Source organism: Bos javanicus, chromosome 2 (assembly GCF_032452875.1).
Source record: "Bos javanicus breed banteng chromosome 2, ARS-OSU_banteng_1.0, whole genome shotgun sequence".
Classification (NCBI taxonomy): domain Eukaryota; kingdom Metazoa; phylum Chordata; class Mammalia; order Artiodactyla; family Bovidae; genus Bos; species Bos javanicus.
The window spans coordinates 56,275,207-56,300,962 of record NC_083869.1 but is presented as its reverse complement, the minus strand read 5'-3'; the positions used below and the strand labels follow the sequence as shown (position 1 = coordinate 56,300,962).

The 25,756-nt window shown below is 36.2% G+C and overlaps 1 protein-coding gene across 1 annotated transcript; it reads right to left on the bottom strand.

Moving 5' to 3' along the window:
* Positions 1-22,767: 22,767 nt before the first annotated feature.
* Positions 22,768-25,534, bottom strand: LOC133260467 (low-density lipoprotein receptor-related protein 1B-like). The gene is made up of 4 exons (XM_061438830.1): positions 25,418-25,534; positions 25,131-25,282; positions 24,711-24,835; positions 22,768-23,471 (listed from the first exon to the last, which is right to left on the bottom strand). The coding sequence occupies exons 1-4, from the start codon at positions 25,514-25,516 to the stop codon at positions 23,080-23,082; spliced, it is 768 nt and encodes a 255-aa protein (XP_061294814.1). The 5' UTR covers positions 25,517-25,534; the 3' UTR covers positions 22,768-23,079.
* Positions 25,535-25,756: the final 222 nt, after the last annotated feature.

The following is a 25,756-nucleotide window of genomic DNA, read 5'->3' as shown; positions in this document are numbered from 1 at the left end:
TGCAGGTCAGGAAGCAACAGTTAGAACTGGACATGAACAACAGACTGCTTCCAAATAGGAAAAGGAGTACATCAAGGCTGTATATTGTCACCCTGCTTATTTAACTTATATGCAGAGTACATCATAAGAAACACTGAGCTGGAAGAAGCACAAGCTGGAATCAAGATTGCTGGGAGAAATATCAATAACCTCAGATATGCAGATGACACCACCCTTATGGCAGAAAGTGAAGAGGAACTCAAAAGCCTCTTGATGAAAGTGATACTGGATGCTTGGGGCTAGTGCACTGAGACAACCCAGAAGGATGGTATGGGGAGGGAGGAGGGTTCAGGATGGGGAACACATATATACCTGTGGTGGATTCATTTTGATATTTGGCAAAACTAATACAAATATGTAAAGTTTAAAAAAAAAAAAAAAGAAAGTGGAGAGTGAAAAAGTTGGCTTAAAGATGAACTTTCAGAAAACGAAGATCATGGCATCTGGTCCCACCACTTCATGGGAAATAGATGGGGAAACAGTGTCAGACTTTATTTTTGGGGGCTCCAAAATCACTGCAGATGGTGACTGCAGCCATGAAATCAAAAGACGCTTACTCCTTGGAAGGAAAGTTATGACTAACCTAGATAGCATATTGAAAAGCAGAGACATTACTTTGCCAACAAAGGTTCGTCTAGTCAAGGCTATGGTTTTTCTTGTGGTCATGTATGGATGTGAGAGTTGGACTGTGAAGAAGGCTGAGCGCATAAGAATTGATGCTTTTGAACTGTGGTGTTGGAGAAGACTCTTGAGAGTCCCTTGAACTGCAAGGAGATCCAACCAGTCCATTCTGAAGGAGATCAGCCCTGGGATTTCTTTGGAGGGAATGATGCTGAAGCTGAAACTCCAGTACTTTGGCCACTTCATGCGAAGAGTTGGTTCATTGGAAAAGACTCTGATGCTGGGAGTGATTGGGGGCAGGAGGAGAAGGGGACGACAGAGGATGAGATGGCTGGATGGCATCACTGACTCGAGGGACGTGAGTCTGAGTGAACTCCGGGAGTTGGTGATGGACAGGGAGGCCTGGCGTGCTGCGATTCATGGGGTCACAAAGAGTCAGACATGACTGAGGGACCTAACTGAACTAAACTGCACCATAAGTTTGTTTTTGATATCTGTAAGTCTGCCTATGTTTTGTAAATAAGTTCTTTTTTTTTTAAGTTAGATTCCACATATGAGTGATATCATATGATATTTGTCTTTCTCTATTTGACTTACTTCACTTAGTATGATAATCTTTAGGTCCATTCATGTTGCTGCAAATGGCACTATGCTTTCATTTTTATGGCTGAATAATATTTTGTTGTATATATCACTATGTCATCTTTATCCACTCCTCTGTCAATGATCGTTTACGTTGCATCCATGTGTGCTGGCTATTGTAATTAGCAATAAACATCAGGGCACATGCATCCTTTTGAGTAATGGTTTTGTGTGGATATATGCCCAGGAGTGGGATTGCTGTATCATATGGTAGCTCTATTTTTAGATTTTTTTATGAACCTCCATCCTGTTCTCCATAGAGGCTGCATCAATTTACATTCCTAACAACAGGGTAAGAGAGAGTTGTCTTTTCTTCACTTCCTCTCCAACATTTATTGTTTGTAGAGTTTTTGATGAAAGCAATTCTGACCAGTGTGAAGTGTTACCTCATTATAGTTTTGATTTACATTTCTTTCATAATTAGTGACATTGAGCATCTTTTCATGTGGATTTTGGCCATCTGTATGTAGTCTTTGGAGAAATATCTATTTAAGTCATCTGCCCATTTTTTGATTGGGCTGTTTATTTATTTATTTATTTTTGATAGCTGCATGAGCTGTTTGCATATTTTTAGATTAATCCCTTGTCAGTTGCTTCATTTGCAAAACTTTCTCTCAATCTAAGGATTGTCTTTTTGTTTTGTTTTCTTTGCTGTGCAAAAGCTTTTCACTTTCATTAGGTCACATTTGTTTATTTTTATTTTCATTACTCTAAGCAGTGGTTTGAAAAATATCTTTCTGTGATTTATGTCAAAGAGTGTTCTGCCTATGTTTTCCTCTAAGAGTTTGATAGTATCCACCTTACATTTTAGGTCTTTCATCTGTTTTGAGTTTCCTTCTGTGTATGGCATTAGGCTGTGTTCTAATTTCATTATTTTAGATGGGGATGTTTTAGGTGCAGTTTTCCAGCACCACTTATTAAAGAGACTGTCCTTTCTCCATTGTATATTTTTTCCTCCTTTGTCAGAGATTAGGTGGCCATAGGCACATGAGTTTCTCTCTTGACTTTCTATCCTATTCCATTCATCTATATTTCTGTTTCTGTGCCAGTACTATACTGTTTGTGCCAGTAACATACTACCAGTACTGTAGCACTGTAGTGTAGTCTGAAGTCAGAGAGCCTGATTCCTCCAGCTCGGATTCTTCTTTATCAATTTCTTTTTCTTTATTATTATTTTTTTTTACTGTTAAGGATCTTTTATGTTTCCATACAAATATAAAATTTTTTGTTCTAATTCTGTGAAAAATGCCCTTGGTGATAGGGACTTCAGTGAATCTGCAGATTGCTTTGGGAGGTAGTCATGTTCATATTGATTCTTCCATTCCAAGATCATGGTATATCTCTGCAACATCTTTCACTTCTTTCATTTTATAGTTTTCCAAGAAGAGGTATTTTGTGTCCTTGTTGTTTTTCAGTCTTCTCCTGCATAGAGGTTTCTCAGGAGACAGATAAGGTAGTCTAGTATTCCCATATCTTTAAGTATATTTCACACAGTCAAAGGCTTTAGCTTAGTCAATGAAGCAGTAGATGTTCTTCTGAAATTCCCTTGCTTTTTATGTGATCCAGCGGATGCTGACAGTTTGATCTCTGGTTCCTCTGTCTTTTCTAAACCTAGCTTGTACCTCTTGAAGTTTTTGGTTCACATACTGCTGAAGCCTAGCTTTAAGGATTTTGAGCATAATCTCAATAGCATGTGAAATGAGTACCACTGTACAGAAGTTTGAACATTCTTTGGCATTGCCTTTCTTTGGAATTGGATTTAAAACTGACCTTTTCCAGTCCTGTGGCCATTGTTGAGTATTCCAAATTTGTAGTCATAATGAGTATAGCATTTTAACAGAATCATCTTTTGGATTTGAAATTCCAACTCAGCTGGAATTCCATCACCTCCACTAGCTTTCTTCATAGTAATGGTTCCTAAGGCCCACTTACTTGACTTACACTCCAAGATGTCTGGCTCTAGGTAAGTGACTACACTCTCGTGGTTATCTGGGTCATTAAGATCTTTTTGGTACAGTTCTTCTGTGTATTCTTACCACCTCTTCTTAAGCCCTTCTTCTGTTAGGTCCTTCCTGTTTCTGTTCTTTATTGTGCCCATCTTTGTATGAAATGTTGCCTTGGTATCTATAATTTTCTTGAAGAAGTCTCTAGTCTTTCCCACTCTATTGTTTTCCTCTATTTATTTTCATTTTTCATTTAAGAAGGCTTTCTTATCTCTCCTTTGCTGTTCTCTGGAACCCGGCATTCAGTTGGATGTATCTTTCCTCTCTTCTTTGTATTTTTCTTCTCTCAGATATTTGTGCGGCCTGCTCAGACAACCACTTTACTTTCTTGGATTTCTTTTTCTCATGTACTAGATCTAATCCCTTGAATCTATTTGTCACTTCCATTGTATTATCCTAAAGGAGATGGTTTAGGTCATACCTGAATGGGCTACTGGTTTGCTCTACTTTCTTTAACTCTGAATTTTGCAATAAGGAGCTGGTGATCTGAGCTACAGTCAGCTCCAGGTCTTGTTTTTGCTGACTGTATAGAGCTTTACCATCTTCAGCTGCAAGGAATATAATCAATCTGATTTCAGTATTGACCATCTGGTGATGCCCATGCATAGAGTCATCTCTTGCATTGTTGGAAGAGTGTGTTTTCTATGATCAGAGCGTTCTCTTGGCATAACACTGTTAGCCTTTGCCCTGCTTCATTTTGTACTCCAAGGTCAAACTTACCTGTTTTCCCAGGTATCTCTTGACTATTTTTCCATTCCAGCCTCCTATGATGAAAAGGACATCTTTTTTGGTGTTAGCTTTAAATGGTCTTGTAGGTCTACATAGAAAAATTCAGCTTCAGCTTCTTTATCGTTAGTGGTTGAGGCATAGACTTGGACTACTGTGGTGTTGAATGGTTTACCTTGGAAACAAACCAAGATCATTCTGTTGTTTTTGAGATTGAGCCTCAGTACTTAATTTCAGACTCTTTTGTTGACTATGAGTCTGGTTCCATTTCTTCTAAGGGATTCTTGCTTAAGGTTTTCTGTGTATATAATTTCAGGTCATCTGGAAATGGTGATACTTTTACTTCTTTTCCAATTTTGATTCCATTTATTTCTTTTCCTGTCAGCATTCTCTGACACCTGTGGCTAGGACTTCCGCAACTATGTTAAATAAAACTGGTGAAAATGGGACATCCTTGTTCCTGATGTTAGAGGAAATGCTTTCCACTTTTCACCCTCGAGTACGATGTTAGCTGTAGGTTTATTGTATATTGTTGTTGTTGTTATTCATTCACTAAGTCATGTCTGACTCTTTGCCACCCCATGAACTGCATCATACCAGGCTTCCCTGTCCTTCACTATCTTCCTGAGTTTGCTCAAACTCATGTCCACTAAGTCGGTGATGCCATCCAACCATTTCATCCTCTATCACTCCCTTTTCCTCTTGCCCTCGATCTTTCCCAGCATCAGTATCTTTTCCAATGAGTTGGCTCTTCACATCAGGTGGCCAAAGTATTGGAGCTTCAGCTTCTGCATCACTCCTTCCATTGAATATTCAGGATTGATTTTTTTAGGATTAACTGGTTTGACCTCCTTGCTGTCCAAGGGACTCTGAAGAGTCTTCTCTAGCACCACAGTTCAAAAGAATCAGTTAATTGGCACTCAGTCTTCTTTATGGTCCAACTCTCACATACATACATGACTACTGGAAAAACCATAGCTTTGACTATACTGTCCTTTGTTGGCAAAGTGATGTCTCTACTTTTTAATTTGCTGTTAGGCTTGTCATAGGTATTCTTCCAAGGAGCAGGTGTCTTTTAATTTTGTGGCTCCAGTCACCATCCGCAGTGATTTTGAAGCCCAAGAAAATGAAATTTGCCACTCTTTCCACATTTTCCCCATCTGTTTTCCAATAAGTGATAGGACCAGATGTCATGATCTTTACTTGTTTAATGTTGAATTTTAAGCTAGCTTTTAAATGTTCCTCTTTGACCTTCATCAAGATGCTCTTTAGTTCCTGTCTGCTTTCTGCTATTAAAGTAGTATCGCCTGCATATCTGAGATTACTGATATTTCTCCCAGCAATCTTGATTCCAGCTTGTGCTTTATCTAGCCTAGCATTTCTCATGATGTATACTGTACATAAGTTAAATAAGCAGGGTGACAATATACAGCCTTGATGTACTCCTTTTCCTATTTGGAACCAGTCTGTTGTTCCATGTCCAGTTCTAACTGTTGCTTCTTGACCTGAATAAAGGTTTCTCAGGAGACAGGTAAGGGGTTCTGTTATTCCCATCTCTAAGAATTTTCCTGATATGAAGAACTGAGTCATTTGAAAAGATCCTGGTGCTGGGAAAGATTGAGGGCGGAAGGATAAGGGGATGACAGAGGATGAGATGGTTGGATGGCATGACCAACTCAATGGACATGAGTTTGGATGAACTCCAGGAGTTGGTGATGGACAAGGAGCCCTGGTGTGCTTCAGTCCATGGGGTTGCAGAGTTGGACACAACTGAGCAGCTGAACTGAACTGAAGAATTAACAATCAAGGGTTTTAGTGTAGTAAATGAAAAAGATATTTGACTAGAATTTTGCTGCTTTTTCTGTGATCCAGTAGATGTTGACAAGTTGATCTCTGGTTCCTCTGGTTTGTCTAAATGCACCTTGTACTTCTGGAGGTTCTTGGTTCATATACTGCAAAAGGCTAGTTTGAAGGATTTTGAGCATTACCTTGCCATCATGTGAAGTGAGGGCAATTTTATAGTTGCTTGTACATTGCGACTTCACTTTCACTTTTCACTTTCATGCATTGGAGAAGGAAATGGCAACCCACTCCAGTGTTCTTGCCTGGAGAATCCCAGGGATGGGGGAGCCTGGTGGGCTTCTGTCTATGGGGTCGCACAGAGTCAGACACGACTGAAGTGACTTAGCAGTAGCAGCAGCAGTACATTCTTTGACATTGCCTTTCTTTGGGATTGGAATGAAAACTGACCTTTTCCAGTCCTGTGGCCACTGCTGAGTTTTCCAAGTTTGCTGGCATATTGAGTGTAGCACTTAACAGCATTGTCTTTCAGGATTTGAAATAGCTCAGCTGAAATTCCAACACCTCCACTAGCTTTGTTCATAGTAATGCTTTCTAAGGTTCACTAGACTTCATATTCCAGGATGTCTGGCTCTAGGTGAGTGACCACACCATTGTGGTTATCTGGGTCATTGAGACCTTTTTTGTGCAGTTCTTCTGTGTACTCTTGGTATCTCTTCTTAATCTCTTCTGCTTCTATAAGGTCCTTGCCATTTCTGTCCTTTATTGAGCCTGTCTTTGGCACAGAATTCACATATGTCCTTGCTATGTCGGCCAACAGCTTTTATGACCTCAAAGATTTTGAATCTTAATAAACTTACAATTTGGGGCACATTCCCATCAGATCAGATCAGATCAGATCAGTCGCTTAGTCGCATCCGACTCTTTGTGACCCCATGAATCGCAGCATGCCAGGCCTCCCTGTCCATCACCAACTCCCAGAGTTCACTCAGACTCACGTCCATCGAGTCAGTGATGCCATCCAGCCATCTCATCCTCTGTCGTCCCCTTCTCCTCTTGCCCCCAATCCCTCCCAGCATCAGAGTCTTTTCCAATGAGTCAACTCTTCGCGTGAGGTGGCCAAAGTACTGGACTTTCAGCTTTAGCATCATTCCTTCCAAAGAAATCCCAGGGCTGATCTCCTTTAGAATGGACTGGTTGGATCTCTTTGCAGTCCAAGGGACTCTCAAGAGTCTTCTCCAACACCACAGTTCAAAAGCATCAATTCTTCGGTGCTCAGCTTTCTTCACAGTCCAACTCTCACATCCATACATGACCACAGGAAAAACCATAGCCTTGACTAGAGGAACCTTTGTTGACAAAGTAATGCCTCTGCTTTTGAATATGCTATCTAGGTTGGTCATAACTTTCCTTCCAAGGAGTAAGCGTCTTTTAATTTCATGGCTGCAGTCACCATCTGTAGTGATTTTGGAGCCCAGAAAAATAAACTCTGACACTGTTTCCACTGTTTCCCCATCTATTTCCCATGAAGTGATGGGACCATATGCCATGATCTTCATTTTCTGAACGTTCAGCTTTAAGCCAACTTTTTCACTCTCCACTTTCACCTTCATCAAGAGGCTTTTTAGTTCGTCTTCACTTTCTGCCATAAGGGTGGTGTCATCTGCATATTTGAGGTTATTGATATTTCTCCCATATCTGAGGTTATTGATATTTCTCCTGGCAATCTTGATTCCAGCTTGTGTTTCTTCCAGTCCAGCATTTCTCATGATGTACTCTGCATATATATGCACAATCTCATGGTATGGAAATTGAATTTTACCATCATGAAAATTACTTTTCTCCCTTTATTTAAAGTCATCGTTTATGTCCACTAATATTTTATAATTTTCTCCACAGAAAATTGTTCATCCTTTGTTTTATTCCTAGTTTAAGAGTTTTCCTTAATTATATATCTTAATTGTTTATTGCGGAGGAGGCGATGGCACCCCACTCCAGTACTCTTGCCTGGAAAATCCCATGGACGGAGGAGCCTGGTAGGCTGCAGCCCATGGAAAGCACTGGACTTTACTATAAGCAATGTCGTTTTTTAAACTGCTCTGGTTGGCTAAAACAAACCATCAGAATGAATCCTATAGAAAAAAAAGATATAATTGTGTAATACTGAAACATATACCAAGTCACAATGTAAAACACAAATTTTAGTTCTTAGTGTGGATTATTGTCAGGTTTGAGGGCATAATTTTTATGTACTTTTGGGTTTTTTTCAGTGAGCATATGTATATATACTGTTACTGATTTCATGTCTGAAAAAAAATCTGTTTCTCTTCATTTTGAGTAACAGTGTAATCAGTTATAGGATTATATATTCCCTTAGTGGTGTGAACATATTTCTAACGTTGATTAGAAGTCTGCTTAAATTCAATTGTTGTTCCTCTGTAAACAGTCTGTCTATTCCTTCCTATAGTACTTTAAGGTCCCCCTCCCTTTTTTAAATGATTCTCTGAAGTTTTACTATCGCTGACTTAATTATATTATTATTTTCAGTGCTCAGAGGGAATATTCAATCTAAGGACCCATTTATTTCTTCTTCTCTAGTAAACCCCACCATTGTTTCTTGGAATGTTACTTTTCTGCCCTTCCTTCTCTTCTTTGTCATTTGTTAACCTTCACTACCTAACAACTTACCTTCCAAGTTTTACAACTGCTCTTAGTTATTTTTATTCTTACTTGTGTATTAATTCTTCAGTAATTATCATACTATTTGTTCATTCTCACTTTGACTAGTCCAACATAAACTTTATTATATCAACTAAGATATCTTTTAAAATTTTTATTATACTGACCATATTTTTCAGTTCTAAGATTTTTAGTTGTTTTCATTCATTTTAATTATTTTTCTTGTATAACTTTAGCCTCTTTAGTTTCACCATCACTTTTTATGGACATGTATTCCTTTTCCTCTGATGAACTCCCAAAATACTATAAAAGTCTGCTTCTAATTGTTCTATTATTTGCTTTCATTCATCTGCTGATTGGTATCCTTTTTTCTAGCTGTCTTTCTTTAAAATTCATTTATTGTGGAATTTGAATTTGCAGACTCTCCTTAAGTAAACTAGTTATTTTTTAACCTTTCTTCTGACATTCATTCCTTTTAGTTTGTTGGTTCAGTTGCTTTCACTTGTCCTCTGGGCCTTAAGCTGCAGCTCTTTTCTTACATAATTCACTTGGATTTTTGTTCCACAGGGCATATGAGAACTTGAAAGGCAGTTAAACTACAAAAAGAATGATGTTAGTGTTGGTCACAGGATTGTTTCTGTATTCTCTAAGCCTCTAAGGTAAAAACTTCACACAGGACAGTGGTCCATGAAGGAGATGGCATGGTTTTACTTCAGCATTTTTTCCTATGTGGTAGCCTCACCCCAGACCATTTTAAGTAGGCTCTAAACTTACTCCTGTTCCTCTATAGGATCCATATTTTACAGGCTCATAAGTCTGATGCTTCAATCATTCTAACTGGTTTATATTTCTGTTCTGTTTATTATTCAAGGAAAAACTTGTTTTTGAAATTATCTAATTTTTATTATAAGTTATCAATCATGCTATGTTTTAAAGTCAGAGATAATCTTAGTGTTTTAATTTTTAATCTCATATTGACCATGATAGTAGTAGTAGTGGTCAGATACTCATAGCAGATAGTAGTAGTCAAGGGGTCTTGTCTCTTCACATATGAAAAGTAAACTATGACACTTTCCTTTACCTATAACTTTGAAGTCCAAGAGGTTAGAAACCAGACTTCTCATCTTTAGTTGCCCATACCTAATAATCTGTGTCACACTTTAAGCAGGTAATACACACATTTAATTTGGTGGCTCTTTCCATAGTACCTTTTATACCTAAGAGTAAAAAATTCATTCTACATGAATTGAAAAGATAAAGGAGAGCCTTCATTCTAGCCTTCATTCATTCAGATATATAAAGGATATAAACTTAAATCTGATTTGTGAAAGTATTTAGAGCTTTCTTTAAATACATAGTGAATTTATTTTTTTGGTAAAAGATGCAACAAAATGAAATGTGTTATTCCAGATTTATCAAAATAGGATACCAACAAGGTAGGAAGAGTCAGTTCATCTACTTCCACAAACACACCAAAATTACAACTACATGTGGAGCAACTATATCTGAGAATGACCTGAACACTAGTGGAATGGATTTTCTACAGCTATGGGTATAAGGAAAAGGCTTCATCAAGACAAGAAAAAAATGGAAATCTAATCAGAACCCACACAACTAAAGTGGTGACACACAAGCGGGAGGAATATCATGGTGGCAAAGGGCTCTAAGTGTCACACCAGGCTCCCCAGCCCCAGGTACTTGCACTGGAAAGAAGAACTCTCATAGCATTTGACTTTAAAAGTCAGTGAGGCTTATGTCCAAGAGAACTGGAGGGTTATGGGAAACCAAGACTTGGCTTGCAAAGAGGTTGTGCACTCATTCACTCATTCTGAGTTGCAGTGCAGAAGCAGTAGCTTGAGAAGTTCCTAGGTCATACACTAAGGAGATATGTTGACTGATTTTAGAGCATGTGCCAGAGTAACAGGAATCTTTTGGAATTTTCGCCAGGTACAGAAGTGCTGAAAGGCACCATGTTTTTCAATTCTCTTTCTACCCAACCTGATCCATTTCTGTCATTCTCCACCAACTCAGCTATACTGCGCACCTGGCCCTAGTGTTCCCAAGTACCAGCCCTACCCAACTTATTCAACTTGGCCAGTGCCTCTCTCTCTCTCCCAAACCTGGAAAGCTGCTTTGGCTGACAGTGCTGTCCCTCTAAAGCAGCTCCACCTATCAGATTGCCCACAACAGTTGGAGTCAGAGGTTATAGCCAGTTGGCCTAGGGGCCAACACCATCCCCGGTGCACATCCAGCAGTTACACCCTAAAGACAATTGGAAAACACACACTGCTTGACCACCTGATTCTGGTAAGCACAGGGGGTTGTGTCGCTGGGCCAAACAAGAAACTTTGTACATAAGTCCACTCTTTCAAGAGTAGGAAACATAGCTAATTTATACTAAAAACCTAGAAACAAATACACTTAGGCACAAAGAGGAGACAAACTTAAAATGAAAGTATGGAAGTATAAATCAAAACCTCAGAAAATAATCCACACAAAACAGAGATAAACAATTTACCTGATAGGAAACAAAAAAATAGTTAAATAGGCTCACCAATCTTGAGGGACAAGTGGATGAACTCAGCACTTCCACAAAGAGAAAAAAAATTTTAAAGTGAATCTGAACCAAAGGATACATTAACTGAAATAAAAAATACAAAGAGGGGAGTCAACAGAATTAGAGGATGCAGGAAGATTAGAGGATGCAAGGCAGATTAGTGGAAATAACCCAATTGGGAGAGCAAAAGAACAGATAGCAATTTTTTTTACAAATGAATATAGTTTAAGAGATCTCTGGAACAATACCATGCAATACTATGATTTGTATTATAGAAGTTCAAGAAAGATAAAGGGATAGAAAAACTGTTTGAAGAAATAATGGTTGAAAACTTCCATAACCTGGAAAAGGAAACAGCTAGCCAAGTCCAGGAAGTACAGAGGGTATCAGACAAGATGAACCCAAAAAGACTCACACCAAGACAAGCTATAATCAAAATGTCAAAAGTTAAAGAGAGAATCTTAAAATCAGCGAGAGAAAAATAAGTTAGGAAACCCACAAAGACTATCTATTTAATGACTTTACTGTGGAAACTTCACAGGCCAGAAGGAACTTGCTTGATATATACAAAGCGCTGGGGGGTGGGGGGTGGGGGGAAACAACTTCTGATTAGAATACTCAAGAATATACCGGTGGTTATTCATAATTAAAGGAGAGATACAAAGTTTCCCAGACAAGCAAAAACTTAAAAAAGAGTTAATCACCACTCAGCTGACCTTATAAGAAATATTAAAGGGGCATTATCAAATAGAAAAGAAAAAGGACATAATGAAAAATTAGAAAAATACTAGAAAAAAATCCTACTGGTAAATCCCAAACATGTAGTAAAGGCAATGGATCAGCTACCTATAAAGCTAGTATGAAGATTAAAAGACAAAAGAGGCAAAAATTTCACATCTAAAATAGAAAAGTGACACACAAATTATAAAAGAGGGGCAGTAACAGTGTCCTACTTTTAGAATGTGCTCAAATTTATGCAACCATCAACTTTAAACATTTATGTAGGTTGTTACATATGAACCACATGCAAAAAATTGATAATACATAGATAACAAAATAGAGAAAGAAATACAAACATAACACTGAAGAAAGTCAACAAATTACAAAAAGAAAACAAGAAGAAAGGAACAAAATAATCACAAAACAACCAAAAATGATTAACAAAAGAGCGGTATGTATAGTCATCAAAAATCACTTTAAATGAACAAAAGGCTCCAATTAAAAGACAGTGTTGCTAAATGCCTACTAGAGAATCATATCATATCTGAAGATGCACAAAGTGAAGGGATAGAAAATTATACGCTATGCAAATAGAAACAAACAGAAGGTGGGGTAGCAATATACTTTTAAACAAAGATTTTATCAAGGGAAAATGGAGGGCATCATGTAATGAAAAAGAGAGATTAATCAACCAAGAGGCTATCTATGCACCCAACATAGCAGCACCTAAATACATAAAGCAAATAATACATTAAAAAAAGAACAGTAATACAGTAAGAGGAGGAAACTTTAACATAACTACTTACATCATTGAATAGATCAGCTAGACAGAAAACTGATGAAGAAACATTGGGTTAAATGACATATTAGACCAGATGGATTTAACTAGAGAACATTTCATCCTAAAACAGCAAAATACACATTCCTTTCAAGTGCGCAAAATACACATTCCTTTCAAGTGCACATGGAATATTCTCAAGGATAGATCACATGTTAGGCCACAAAACAAGTCTCAATAAATGAAGATTGAATTTATATTAAGCATTGTTTTCTGACTGCAGTGTTATGAAACTGGAAATTACTTACAAGAAGAAAACTGCAAAAAGTATACAAATATGTGGAAGCCAGACAACATGCTTCTTAATCAGTGGGTCACTGAAGAAATTTAAGAGAAAAGAGAAAAATATCTTGAGACAAATGAAAAGAAAAGCACAACAGTCTTAAAATTTTCAGGACAGAACAAAAACAATTCTAAGAGGGAAGTTTATAGTAATATTGGTCTCTGCCAAGAACCAAGAAAAATCTCAGTCTAGCCTTACAACTAACAACACAGAAATATGTCGGAGTCCAGCTCCAGCAGCCAGGGTATCAGTCTGAAGAGATGAGTGGTGGCGGTGGGGAATGATCAAGGTGTGGGGCTACATGTTTATTTTAAGCATCAGGTCTTTTTTTTTACTTTGACAAAAGCATTAGGTCACAGGTTTGACATATTTAGTTTTCTCTCACCCAGATTTATTGTCTCATTGTTGCCCTTTAAACAGAGTTCCTGTTTCAGCGATTTTCTCAGAATCCTGTTTTCTTGTGATTACATTGTAACTCATGTTTATGTCTGGGCTGTATACCACATTTTTCAGTTTATTTTTTATCTTTTTAAATCGTGTTTGTCCCTAGTATCTTAAGCTCACTCTCTCTTAAAAAGGGTTTTAACTATTTTTAATTACTTTTAAACCCTAAACTCAGCAAACTTTCTTTGTCATAAACACTTTCCTCACAAACAGGTCCCAGATAACAATCTTTTTCATGGCCTCAAGTTGTGGCCTACGTGTTCATCCTGGGACATTTTTTGTAAAAATCTTTGAACAAATGTCAATGGTTATTTTATAGATTATTTTTTGGGCACAACTATAGAAGGCTTTGTGTTTTTTCATGTTTTTCTCAAGAACAATAAGCAGCTTAAAATTTTCTTTAGCCAACTCAACCAAAGAAAGGAAAGAACAAGTCAGAATCACAAAACTTAACTCCTTTATCTTGGGACTGTGTCTGTGGAATGAGGAGAGGGGGTTGGGGCTGTGCCTCCATTTTGTCAGTAATGTCTAATGTGGCTCCCAACAGAAATACAAAGGATAATAAGATTACTTCAAAATATTATACACCAACAAATTGAACAACCTAGAAGAAATGGATAAATTCCTATCAATATACAATTTTCTAAGACCTAAATTAGGAAGAAATAGAAAATTTTAATAGACCAATTGATAGTAATGCAGTTGACCGAGTTAAAAAAAAGCAGGTTTTTTTCTTTTTTTTTTTGCATCTGTCTCCTCAGGAAGGGCAATAAAGGTGAAAATAAATGTGACTATATAAAACTAATAAGCTTTTTTACAGTGAAGGAAACTATCAACCAAATAAAAAGAAAACAACTGAACAGGAATACATATATACTTTGATTAAGCTGCTTTCAAGTTACCCCTATAGAAATGGGATCTGTAACACAGCAACAAACTCCTATGGCATCTCTTAAATATTATCAAAATAACATAACCAGAGTTATCTTCATAAAACAGAAATCCTATTAAATACATGCCTTAAAGCTTTCCATTGTTTTCCCTTTATCTACTAAAAAAATTGAAACTCCTTGTCTTAAATAATAGTATATCAATGATCACTGTACCATTTTCACAATAACTAAAGGTAGAAGTAACTCAAGTATCCATAAACAGATAAATGGATAAATAATATATGCTATATACATACACGGAGAAGGCAATGGCAACCCACTCTAGTACTCTTGCCTGGAAAATCCCATGGACAGAGGGGCCTGGTAGGCTGCAGTCCATGGGGTCACTAGGAGTCGGACATGACTGAGTGACTTCACTTTCACCTTTCACTTTCATGCATTGGAGAATAAAATGGCACCCCACTCCAGTATTCTTGCCTTTAGAATCCCAGGGATGGGGGAGCCTGGTGGGCTGCCATCTATGGGGTCGCACAGAGTCGGACATGATTGAAGTGACTTAGCAGCAGCAGCGTATACATACAAGAGAACATAGTTCAGCCATAATGAGGCAGATCAACTTCTGATACCTAAAACATGAATTAACCTTCAAAATATTACGCTGAGTGAGTTACAACACACGATAAAACAAATATTGTATGACTCCATTTATATGAAATATATACAATAGCCAATACATAGAGAAAAAATAGATGAAAGGTTACCAGAGAATACAAGGATGGGGAATGGGAAATAATTGCTTCAATGAGGTTTGTCTTTAAAAAGAAAGAAATGTTTTGGAGATAAATGGTGGTGAGGGTTGCACAATACTGTGAATGTATTGACATCACTGAATTGTTCAATTAAAAATAGTTGAAATGTAAATGTTATGTTTTACATATTTTTATCTAATTTTAAAAATTTATAATGGAATATACCAAAAACTATTGAATGGTACACTTTTAATTACATTTCAATAAAAATTTTAATACTTTTTTCTTGACAAACCAAATCCTTCAATATGGGACTCCTCTCTAGGACGCTAGCCTCATCTCATACCACTCATGCTGTACAACCCATATTCTAATCATACCAAATGATGTGTTGCTCTTGTTTACTCTTTGCTTTTTCATATTTTTTTTTTCTAAAGGAAATCAGTTCTTTTTTTTGTTGTTTTTGTTTTTTTTTCTTTTAAATTTTATTGTATTTTAAACTTTACATAATTGTATTAGTTTTGCCAAATATCAAAATGAATCCGCCACAGGCATACATGTGTTCCCCGTCCTGAACCCTCCTCCCTCCTCCCTCCCCACACCATCCCTCTGGGTCGTCCCAGTGCACCAGCCCCAAGCATCCAGTATTGCGCATCGAACGTGGACTGGCAACTTGTTTCTTACATGATATTCTACATGTTTCAATGTCACTCTCCCAAATCTTCCCACCCTCTCCCTCTCCCACAGAGTCCATAAGACTGTTCTATACATCAGTGTCTCTTTTGCTATCTCGTACACCAGGTTATTGTTACCATCTTTCTAAATTTCATATATATGCGTTAGTATACTGTATTTATGTTTTTCCTTCTGGCTTACTTCACTCTGTATAATAGGCTCCAGTTTCATCCACCTCATTAGAACTGATTCAAATGTATTCTTTTTAATGGCTGAGTAATACTCCATTGTGTATATGTACCATAGCTTTCTTATCCATTCATCTGCTGATGGACATCTAGGTTGCTTCCATGTCCTGGCTATTATAAACAGTGCTGCGATGAACATTGGGGTACACGTGTCTCTTGATCCTCTACATAGAAAACCCTAAAGATTCCACCAGAAAATTACTAGAAATAATCAATGACTATAGTAAAGTTGCAGGATATAAAATCAACACACAGAAATCCCTTGCATTCCTATACACTAATAATGAGAAAACAGAGAGAGAAATTAAGGAAACAATTCCATTCACCATTGCAACGGAAAGAATAAAATACTTAGGAATATATCTACCTAAAGAAACTAAAGACCTATATATAGAAAACTATAAAACACTGGTGAAAGAAATCAAAGAGGACACTAATAGATGGAGAAATATACCATGTTCATGGATTGGAAGAATCTATATAGTGAAAATGAGTATACTACCGAAAGCAATTTATAGATTCAACACAATCCCTATCAAGCTACCAACAGTATTCTTCACAGAGCTAGAACAAATAATTTCACAATTTGTATGGAAAAACAAAAAACCTCGAATAGCCAAAGCGATCTTGAGAAAGAAGAATGGAACTGGAGGAATCAACCTACCTGACTTCAGGCTCTACTACAAAGCCACAGTTATCAAGACAGTATGGTACTGGCACAAAGACAGAAATATAGATCAATGGAACAAAATAGAAAGCCCAGAGATAAATCCACGCACATATGGACACCTTATCTTTGACAAAGGAGGCAAGAATATACAATGGATTAAAGACAATCTCTTTAACAAGTGGTGCTGGGAAATCTGGTCAACCACTTGTAAAAGAATGAAACTAGACCACTTTCTAACACCATACACAAAAATAAACTCAAAATGGATTAAAGATCTAAATGTAAGACCAGAAACTATAAAACTCCTAGAGGAGAACATAGGCAAAACACTCTCTGACATACATCACAGCAGGATCCTCTATGGCCCACCTCCCAGAATATTGGAAATAAAAGCAAAAGTAAACAAATGGGACCTAATTAACCTTAAAAGCTTCTGCACATCAAAGGAAACTATTAGCAAGGTGAAAAGACAGCCTTCAGAATGGGAGAAAATAATAGCAAATGAAGCAACTGACAAACAACTAATCTCAAAAATATACAAGCAACTCCTACAGCTCAACTCCAGAAAAATAAATGACCCAATCAAAAAATGGGCCAAAGAACTAAATAGACATTTCTCCAAAGAAGACATACAGATGGCTAACAAACACATGAAAAGATGCTCAACATCACTCATTATCAGAGAAATGCAAATCAAAACCACTATGAGGTACCATTTCACACCAGTCAGAATGGCTGCGATCCAAAAGTCTACAAATAATAAATGCTGGAGAGGGTGTGGAGAAAAGGGAACCCTCTTACACTGTTGGTGGGAATGCAAACTAGTACAGCCACTATGGAGAACAGTGTGGAGATTCCTTAAAAAGCTTTTTCATATTTTTACACTTCAAATTCTCTGAGCCTTTAGTCTAGAAGAGTAGTTTGCAATTATTTTTGTTCTGAGGACTTTTGCACTCTTAAAAAATATTGAAAATTCCAGGAAACCTTTTGTATATGTGAGGTACTATCTATTACATTGTTAGAAATTTAAACTGAAAAATGTTTTAATATGTATTAATATATTTAAAAAAATGATAGCATACTAATATAAATGGCATCATCTATGAAAATAGCTGCATTTTTTAAATGAGAAAAAGCAATGTTTTATCATTTTATCAGTGTGCTTAATGACTGGATTACTACAATACAGCTGAATTCTCATATCTACTTCAAATTTGTTGTGTTATTTTAGTTGGAATTTATGAATAAAATCCCTCATGATTATACAGTGGAAGTGAGAAATAGATTTAAGGGACTAGATCTGATAGATAGAGTGCCTGATGAACTATAGACGGAGGTTCGTGACATTGTACAGGCTCAGGGATCAAGATCATCCCCATGGAAAAGAAATGCAAAAAAGCAAAATGCTGTCTGAGTAGGCCTTACAAATAGCTGTGAAAAGAAGAGAAGTGAAAAGCAAAAGAGAAAAGGAAAGATATAAGCATCTGAATGCAGAGTTCCAAAGAATAGCAAGGAGAGATAAGAAAGCCTTCCTCAGCGATATGCAAAGAAATAGAGGAAAACAACAGAATGGGAAAGACTAGAGATCTCTTCAAGAAAATTAGAGATACCAAGGGAACATTTCACGCAAAGATGGGCTCAATAAAGGACAGAAATGGTATGGACCTAACATAAACAGAAGATATTAAGAAGAGGTGGCAAGAATACACAGAAGAACTGTACAAAAAGATCTTCATGACCCAGATAATCACGATGCTGTGATCGCTGACCTAGAGCCACACATCCTGGAATGTGAAGTCAAGTGGGCCTTAGAAAGCCTCACTATGAACAAAGCTAGTGGAGGTGATGGAATTCTAGTTGAGCTATTTCAAATCCTGAAAGATGATGCTATGAAAGTACTGCACTCAATATACCAGCAAATTTGGAAAACTCAGCAGTGTCCACAGGACTGGAAAAGGTCAGTTTTCATTCCAATCCCAAAGAATGGCAATGCCAAAGAATGCTCAAACTACCGCACAATTGCACTCATCTCACACGCTAGTAAAGTAATGCTCAAAATTCTCCAAGCCAGCCTTCAGCAATATGTGAACTGTGAACTTCCAGATGTTCAAGCTCGTTTTAGAAAAGGCAGAGGAACCAGAGATCAAATTGCCAACATCCACTGGATCGTGGAAAAAGCAAGAGAGTTCCAGAAAAACATCTATTTCTGCTTTATTGACTATGCCAAAGCCTTTGACTGTGTGGATCACAATAAACTGTGGAAAATTCTGAAAGAGATGGGAATACCAGACCACCTTACCTGCCTCTTGAGAAACCTATATGCAGGTCAGGAAGCAACAGTTAGAACTGGACATGGAACAACAGACTAGTTCCAAATAAGAAAAGGAGTACATCAAGGCTGTATATTGTCACCCTGCTTATTTAACTTATATGCAGAGTACATCACGAGAAATGCTGGGCTGGAAGAAGCAGAAGCTGGAATCAAGATTACCGGGAGAAATATCAATAACCTCAGATATGCACATGATATCACCCTTATGGCAGAAAGTGAAGAGGAACTAAAAAGCCTCTTCATGAAAGTGAAAGAGGAGAGTGAAAAAGTTGGCTTAAAGCTCAACCTTCAGAAAACGAAGATCATGGCATCTGGTCCCACCACTTCATGGGAAACAGATGGGGAAACAGTGGAAACAGTGTCAGACTTTATTGTTTTGGGCTCCAAAATCACTGCAGATGGTGACTGCAGCCATGAAATTAAAAGACACTCCTTGGAAGAAAAGTTATGACCACCCTAGACAGCCTATTGAAAAGCAGAGACGTTACTTTGCCAACAAAGGTCCGTCTAGTCAAGGCTATGGTTTCTCCTGTGGTCATGTATGGATGTGAGAATTGGACTGTGAAGAAGGCTGAGCGCTGAAAAATTGATGCTTTTGAAATGTGATGTTGGAGAAGACTCTTGAGAGTCCCTTGGACTGCAAGGAGATCAGCCCTGGGATTTCTTTGGAAGGAATGATGCTAAAGCTGAAACTCCAGTACTTTGGCCACCTCATGTGAAGAGTTGACTCATTGGAAAAGACTCTGATGCTGGGAGGGATTGGGGGCAGGAGGAGAAGGGGACAACAGAGGATGAGATGGCTGGATGGCATCACTGACTCGATGGACATGAGTCTGAGTGAGCTCCAGGAGTTGGTGTTAGACAGGGAGGCCTGGCGTCCTGTAATTCATGGGGTCTCAAAGAGTCAGATACGACTGAGTGACTGAACTGAACTGATAAAGACAATCCAGCTTCACACAGCTACAGAGTTGAAAAGGAAGGAGGGTTTTCATAGCCTTTCAGATAATTCTGAATATGCTTTTATACTACAGAACATGAAAAGTGATAGTTACTTAAAGGTTAGATTCAGTGTAGAATCAGAAACCATAGTGATGAATGTTTCATACTCCATTTCATTAAATTCATTGGTCTATCTTATACTCTTAATGTATCATTTACCCAGGCATGATTTTATCATATAAGTAGGAAAATTTTGGTTCCCTGAGTTGCGCATATCTTCCAAATGTTGACAATTTCAGTATGCAACAACCCCTCAAATCACTAGTAATACCACTACCATCTCATCAGAAAAGCATTTAAGTATTGGGAAACTATCAAGCTTACTATAGTAGATACAATTCTTCCAAAAATTTAATTTTTACTTGAAAGCTTGATTTTTATTATGTGCAACAAATGTAGGTTATTTTCCTTGGAATGATAGACTTATGGTATTCAGTCTGCCACACAACCAGGTTTGAATAATCATAGTTTGTCTGTTCCTCATTCAAGTAAAAGATAATGTCAGTTAAAAGAACCATGGACTTACATAAAGACAGAAATACCCAGTTTCCTTTAGCAGCCATTGGACTTAAGAATGCAATAGAAGTTCCCTATTTGTATTTTATCACAGAGTGTAAAAAGAGGTGTAATCTGAAGGATTAGGAAAGATTAAGATTTAATAAAATTATTTTTTTACCTTTTCTTCAAGGACATTCTTAGGTTAAACTGGCTTTTTTTTTTTTTTTCCTGCTATTAAGTGGCAGTGAAAAATACACTCACTACTAGTACTGTTTGGTGCTGCTGTCTTCATTAATGCTAAGGTATCATCAGTTTAGCCACAATGGTTTTTCCACCATTGGTGCCATTTTTAACACTGTAAAAAAAGACAAATATCTAGTATTATTATGAACATACTTTTGATCACTTAGATTCCTTGACTCCGTTCCATTGTACCCTCTGCCTTTCCCCAGACAGATTATTTATTCTCTAGACCTTTAGTATCTTAGAGATTCTATTAAATTTCAATAGAAATTTAATTTTTTAAATTGAAGAAGTTAATAGATTACATGTGCAACGTGAGCATATTCAACTCTAAATTGTATTAGTCTAAGAAAATGGAGTGAGGACCAAAGAGAATTATAGTATAAACTTCATAGAGCTATAACTAAAGAATCAACAACTCTCAAATGTCTGAACTCTATGATTAGTATATTTATAGTTGTATCTTCATATTTACACACACACTAGAGAGCAAAATAGCATGAATATACAATGCTATATGTATGTTTGTGCTAGAATATACAAATTGGTATTAAACTATCAATAAGTATGGTACCCTACAGAATAACGAAATAATATTTTATATTTGTATATACTTGAAAGTACACAGTTGAACTGACTTGGAAAGGCTGAGTCAGATTTGAATAGACCCAAAGGATTTTGAGATACTAAATGTTGAAAGAACAAAATAAACTTTAGCAGGCCTAGCATGGGATGGTAATGTATAATAGAGTTTGACATTAAGTATCTATTTTTCATATGAATAAAATATATGAGTAGATACTGGATCTCTCTAGTTATCTAGTTATCTCTCTAGTTAATATATATTTATATTAACATAAGCTGACTCTTTTATATATTAGCTATATGATAGTAAATATTATAAAATCATTGTCAAAAGTGAGGGAAAATAGGTCTTTTTCAAAAACAGTTGATGAAATTATATATTAATATAGTCTTCTTGAAAAGAAATTTGGCCAATTATAAAAATTAACATTGATTTTGCAGTTCTATTTCTAGGATTCTATACAAAAGCAATATTCACATGTGTGAAAAAATATTTATGTGACATTCATTGTAGGTAATGATAAGACACCAAAACAACCTAAATGATTGTCAATAAGAAAATGGTTAAATAAATTAGTTTACCCTTAGTACAGGAGAGATGGGCTTCCCAGGAGGCACTAGTGGTAAAGAACCTGCCTGTCAATGCAGGAGACATAAGAGACTGGGGTCCAATTCCTGGGTCGGGAAGACCCCCTGATCAAGGGCATGGCAACCCATTCCAGTATTCTTGCCTGGGAAATTTCACAGACAGAGGGGCCTGGTGGGCTCTAGTCCATAGAGTCGCAAAGAGCTGGACACGACTGAAGTGACGTGGCACAGAGACACAGGATAGACACAGGCTTTCAAAATAATGAGATAGAGCATTATATACTTAAATGAAAGCCTTTAAAGATATATTCTAAGTGAAAAAAGCAGGTGAATATTGCATACAGATCATTCCATTTTTGTAATTACAAATGAAACACATACATATAGAAAATTCTGGAGGCATGACAGCTGTCACAAGTAAGTAAACGGAATTGATGTTGCAGTGATGGGGCAAAAACTTCCTTTCAAATCCATATTACTTGAACATTTTACAATAAACTTATGTATTATTTTGAAATTTAAAAAGTAATGACAAAGGTTGACCTTAATAAAGTAAAATTGGGAAAGTAAGGAATATATGGAAATATGTTCCATATGTTAAACAAGGAATAGGAAGATAGTTCCTGTAAAATTGGATGACAGGAAGAGGTTTCTCTAAATTATATAGATGATTCATACAATATTACATTTGAATCCCATAAAATATTAAAATGACTGTCTTATAAAATTTTTAAAATGTCTTAAAAATATTAATTCATTAGTTACACTCTCTCATCAAGAATGTTATATCTGTGATAAAACAGATATATAACAAATATATAACAAAGATATGTAACAGATATATCACAAAGATATATCTTTGATATAACAAAGATAATCTGTGATATTTGAGAAAATAAAATTCACCAAATATAATTAGATAGGTATCCCTAAAGATATAATTTCTCCCATTAGAAGAAAATAAAATTAGTAAGTTTTATACTAAAAATTATTTCCCATGAATTTTAATAAACATTTATAATAAACATTATGAAGGAATATACTGAATGTTCCATGATTAGAAGCTAATAATCATAATATTCATGCTGTACATGTTAAGCAGTTAATTGCTTCTTTGACTTTTGGGGTTTTGGATGATATAGTTGCACTTGTTTTAGAATAAAAACTCTAGGAAAATGTAATTACTACATGCAATCACCACTCTAATTTCTCTATTACTCCAAATGATACCCGTTTCCACTAAACTATTAAAAAAAAATGTTGTACTTACTTTCAACAATTACTTGTCTGTCTTCCCAGTTATCTTTAATAAGCTGTATATTTCCAAAGTGTGCATCACTGTAGAAGATTCGGTTGCTACCTTTTCTTTGATTATAGTCAAAAGCCAAGGCTATGACATTCTTGAAATAACGTGGATTTTCATATGGCCTTATTGGTGAATTTAAGTTGGTTTCATCAGAAAGATGAATACTTTTTAATATTGTTCTCCCTGAATACAGCAAATAGCCTTCATGCCTTAGGCATGTAACTCCGTCTTCTGCCAAATATCCATGGGCACAAGCACAAGTTCTCCAGGAATTTCCTCGATAAAGACAGAGCTGCTGACATCCCCCATTGTTCTTGGCACAAACATTGGTCCCTAGAGAGAAGAAAAAGATACATACACACATTGTGCTTTTGCTTTTGTTTTCCATATAGTTTTTTCTTAGAGACATATTAAAAATTAACGTTGAATCTTCTGGATTATTTTATTCTTAATTTTAGACTGGTCAGTAAAAAAATCAAACACTGTAAAGTACTGTTTTTTTTTTTTTTTTTAGTCACTCCACTTTAAAACCTTAGATTTATTATTTCACACTCTTCTGCTTCCCTGACCATCTAAAGAGAATTATTTAAAAGTTAACCTTAATCTGTTAGTTAAGTACATAACTTTTTTGAAACTTGATACTGAGATTACAATAGGTTTCAAGTATTGTAATCTTTGGAGCAAGTAACTAATACACTCAAAACATGAACTGAGTTCACCAAGAAAAACAAAGAAGCACTACCTGTGTCTATGAAGTATATAAGGTATTAAAGAAATTCATGGTTCCAATGTTACTAACATCCTAAGTATACTGGGCATAACTTTTTTACTCCAGTTTTGAGTGAGTGTGTAATATGCTATTAAGATTTCTATGTCAGACTAATTCTCCTTCATGAATCCATCATCCTCTAATGGCACTTAAAATAAATATTATCTTAATAGAAATGATATTAAAAAATATCTAACTCACTGTCATACCAGTTTAAAAACATTTTAAAGAAACATTTTAAGAAAAATGTTTTAAAGAAACATATTTTAAAGAAATATGTTTTAAAGAAACATATTTCAAAGAAATGATGACTGTGGACACATTTCACGCTAATAGCAACCTTCCAAAGCCATCATCACTTTATATATTAAAATATAATCTGACATGAAGACAACCTTTTGGTCCAAGTAATGCAGCATGTTTGGTCAGTTCTAAATAAAATGGAAAAACATTTGGCTGCTCTTTGCTAATATCCTAATTGTGCTTTTTATACTTAGGTTAAATATATGTATTTATCACATGTTTCTATATTACTTAGTCTAAACCTATACTGAAGACAGGCCAAGTATATAACATGTCCATATCCATGCACTGTCTAGGCAAAAATATCTATCTATGAATGATTATAAATTAATTTCATTAGGCTACCATATGATTTTTGTTAGAAATTAGGGGGTAAAAAAAAAGGGTCTTGAGGTTTAGGACTTATAAAAATTAATATCTAAGTTAAGTTGATAAATAAATGTTAAAAAAATAAGAGAAAAAAATAGCATAAAATGTATTGATAATAGAAGAGCACTGACCTTTCTCTCTTACTCGGTTAAAGATTTTAACCTCCTTCAGGTTGACTCCAAGACCCGTTCTCATGGTTACAGTTTCTGTGGCATCATTCTTGTGGCCCCTTCTGATGGACCCATTGGCATGTGCTCTGCCAAGAAGTCGAACATACACGATTAATAATCTTTAACTAATTCAAACCACACCAGTTATTTAAGCTGAAGATAACAGATGGCCCAGCAGAAGGGAAAGAAACCAACATTAGTCTGTGACATTGAAAGAGTTGAGCCTGGAATAGCAAGAGCAACTGCCTTTTTTTGTGGAAATTACATGGTTTGTGAGATTTTTTTGTGACCTTGGTAAGAAATGGCTAATCCTACAAGGGTAAATCAACTGACACTAAAATAACATTTTGAGACTCAAATACTTATGAAAAAATAAATTACCTGTCAGACCAGTAGATGTAAGCCCCAAAGACTGCAACTGAAAACATATCCACATTGTTCCCTGACAGCACCATCTCACGATTCCCACCAGTCTCAAGGTCAATTCTTTCTATCTTGTCTGTTCGAGCATCACACCAGTACAATTTATTTTCCTAAGATCGATTGAAAAGTAATATTACAAGCTGTTTTTTATTAAGTGTTTCACAAAGAAAATAAGAGAACACTAAAAATTGAGTAAAGCAAGTTTGCATTTAATGCAGTTTAAACACTTAAGACAACCAACAGACCTCAAAGTCAATGGAGATACCATTTGGCCACGTTATTCCCATGCTCACGAGGACAACCTTCTCTGAGCCATCCAAGCGAGCCTTTCCAATGCAGGGCATCTGTCCCCACTCAGTCCAGAACAAGTAGCTGAAATGAAATTTTAGGTAAACTCAGGTAAACACAAAAATGTATATTATTAATAAAAACAGCAATAACATTCATATTAACAACAAAAATACCTTTTACAAATAAATATATGTATGTATTTGTTTGCAATAAAATAATTTTTATTGTAAAAAATTAGCTATTCATAGAAAGTACTAGGAAGAGTTTCCAAAATACCCTGTGTACACACTACC

What these genes read in the sequence shown, in the direction of transcription:
- LOC133260467 (XM_061438830.1), bottom strand. Translation starts at nt 25,516, where the DNA reads ATGCCCTGCATTGGAAAGGCTCGCTTGGATGGCTCAGAGAAGGTTGTC. An exon ending in TACATCTACTGGTCTGACAG is followed by an intron (nt 24,836 to 25,130) that starts GTAATTTATTTT and finishes ACTTCTTGGCAG; the next exon opens with AGCACATGCCAATGGGTCCA. An exon ending in TAACCGAGTAAGAGAGAAAG is followed by an intron (nt 23,472 to 24,710) that starts GTCAGTGCTCTT and finishes TCTTCTCTCTAG; the next exon opens with GGACCAATGTTTGTGCCAAG.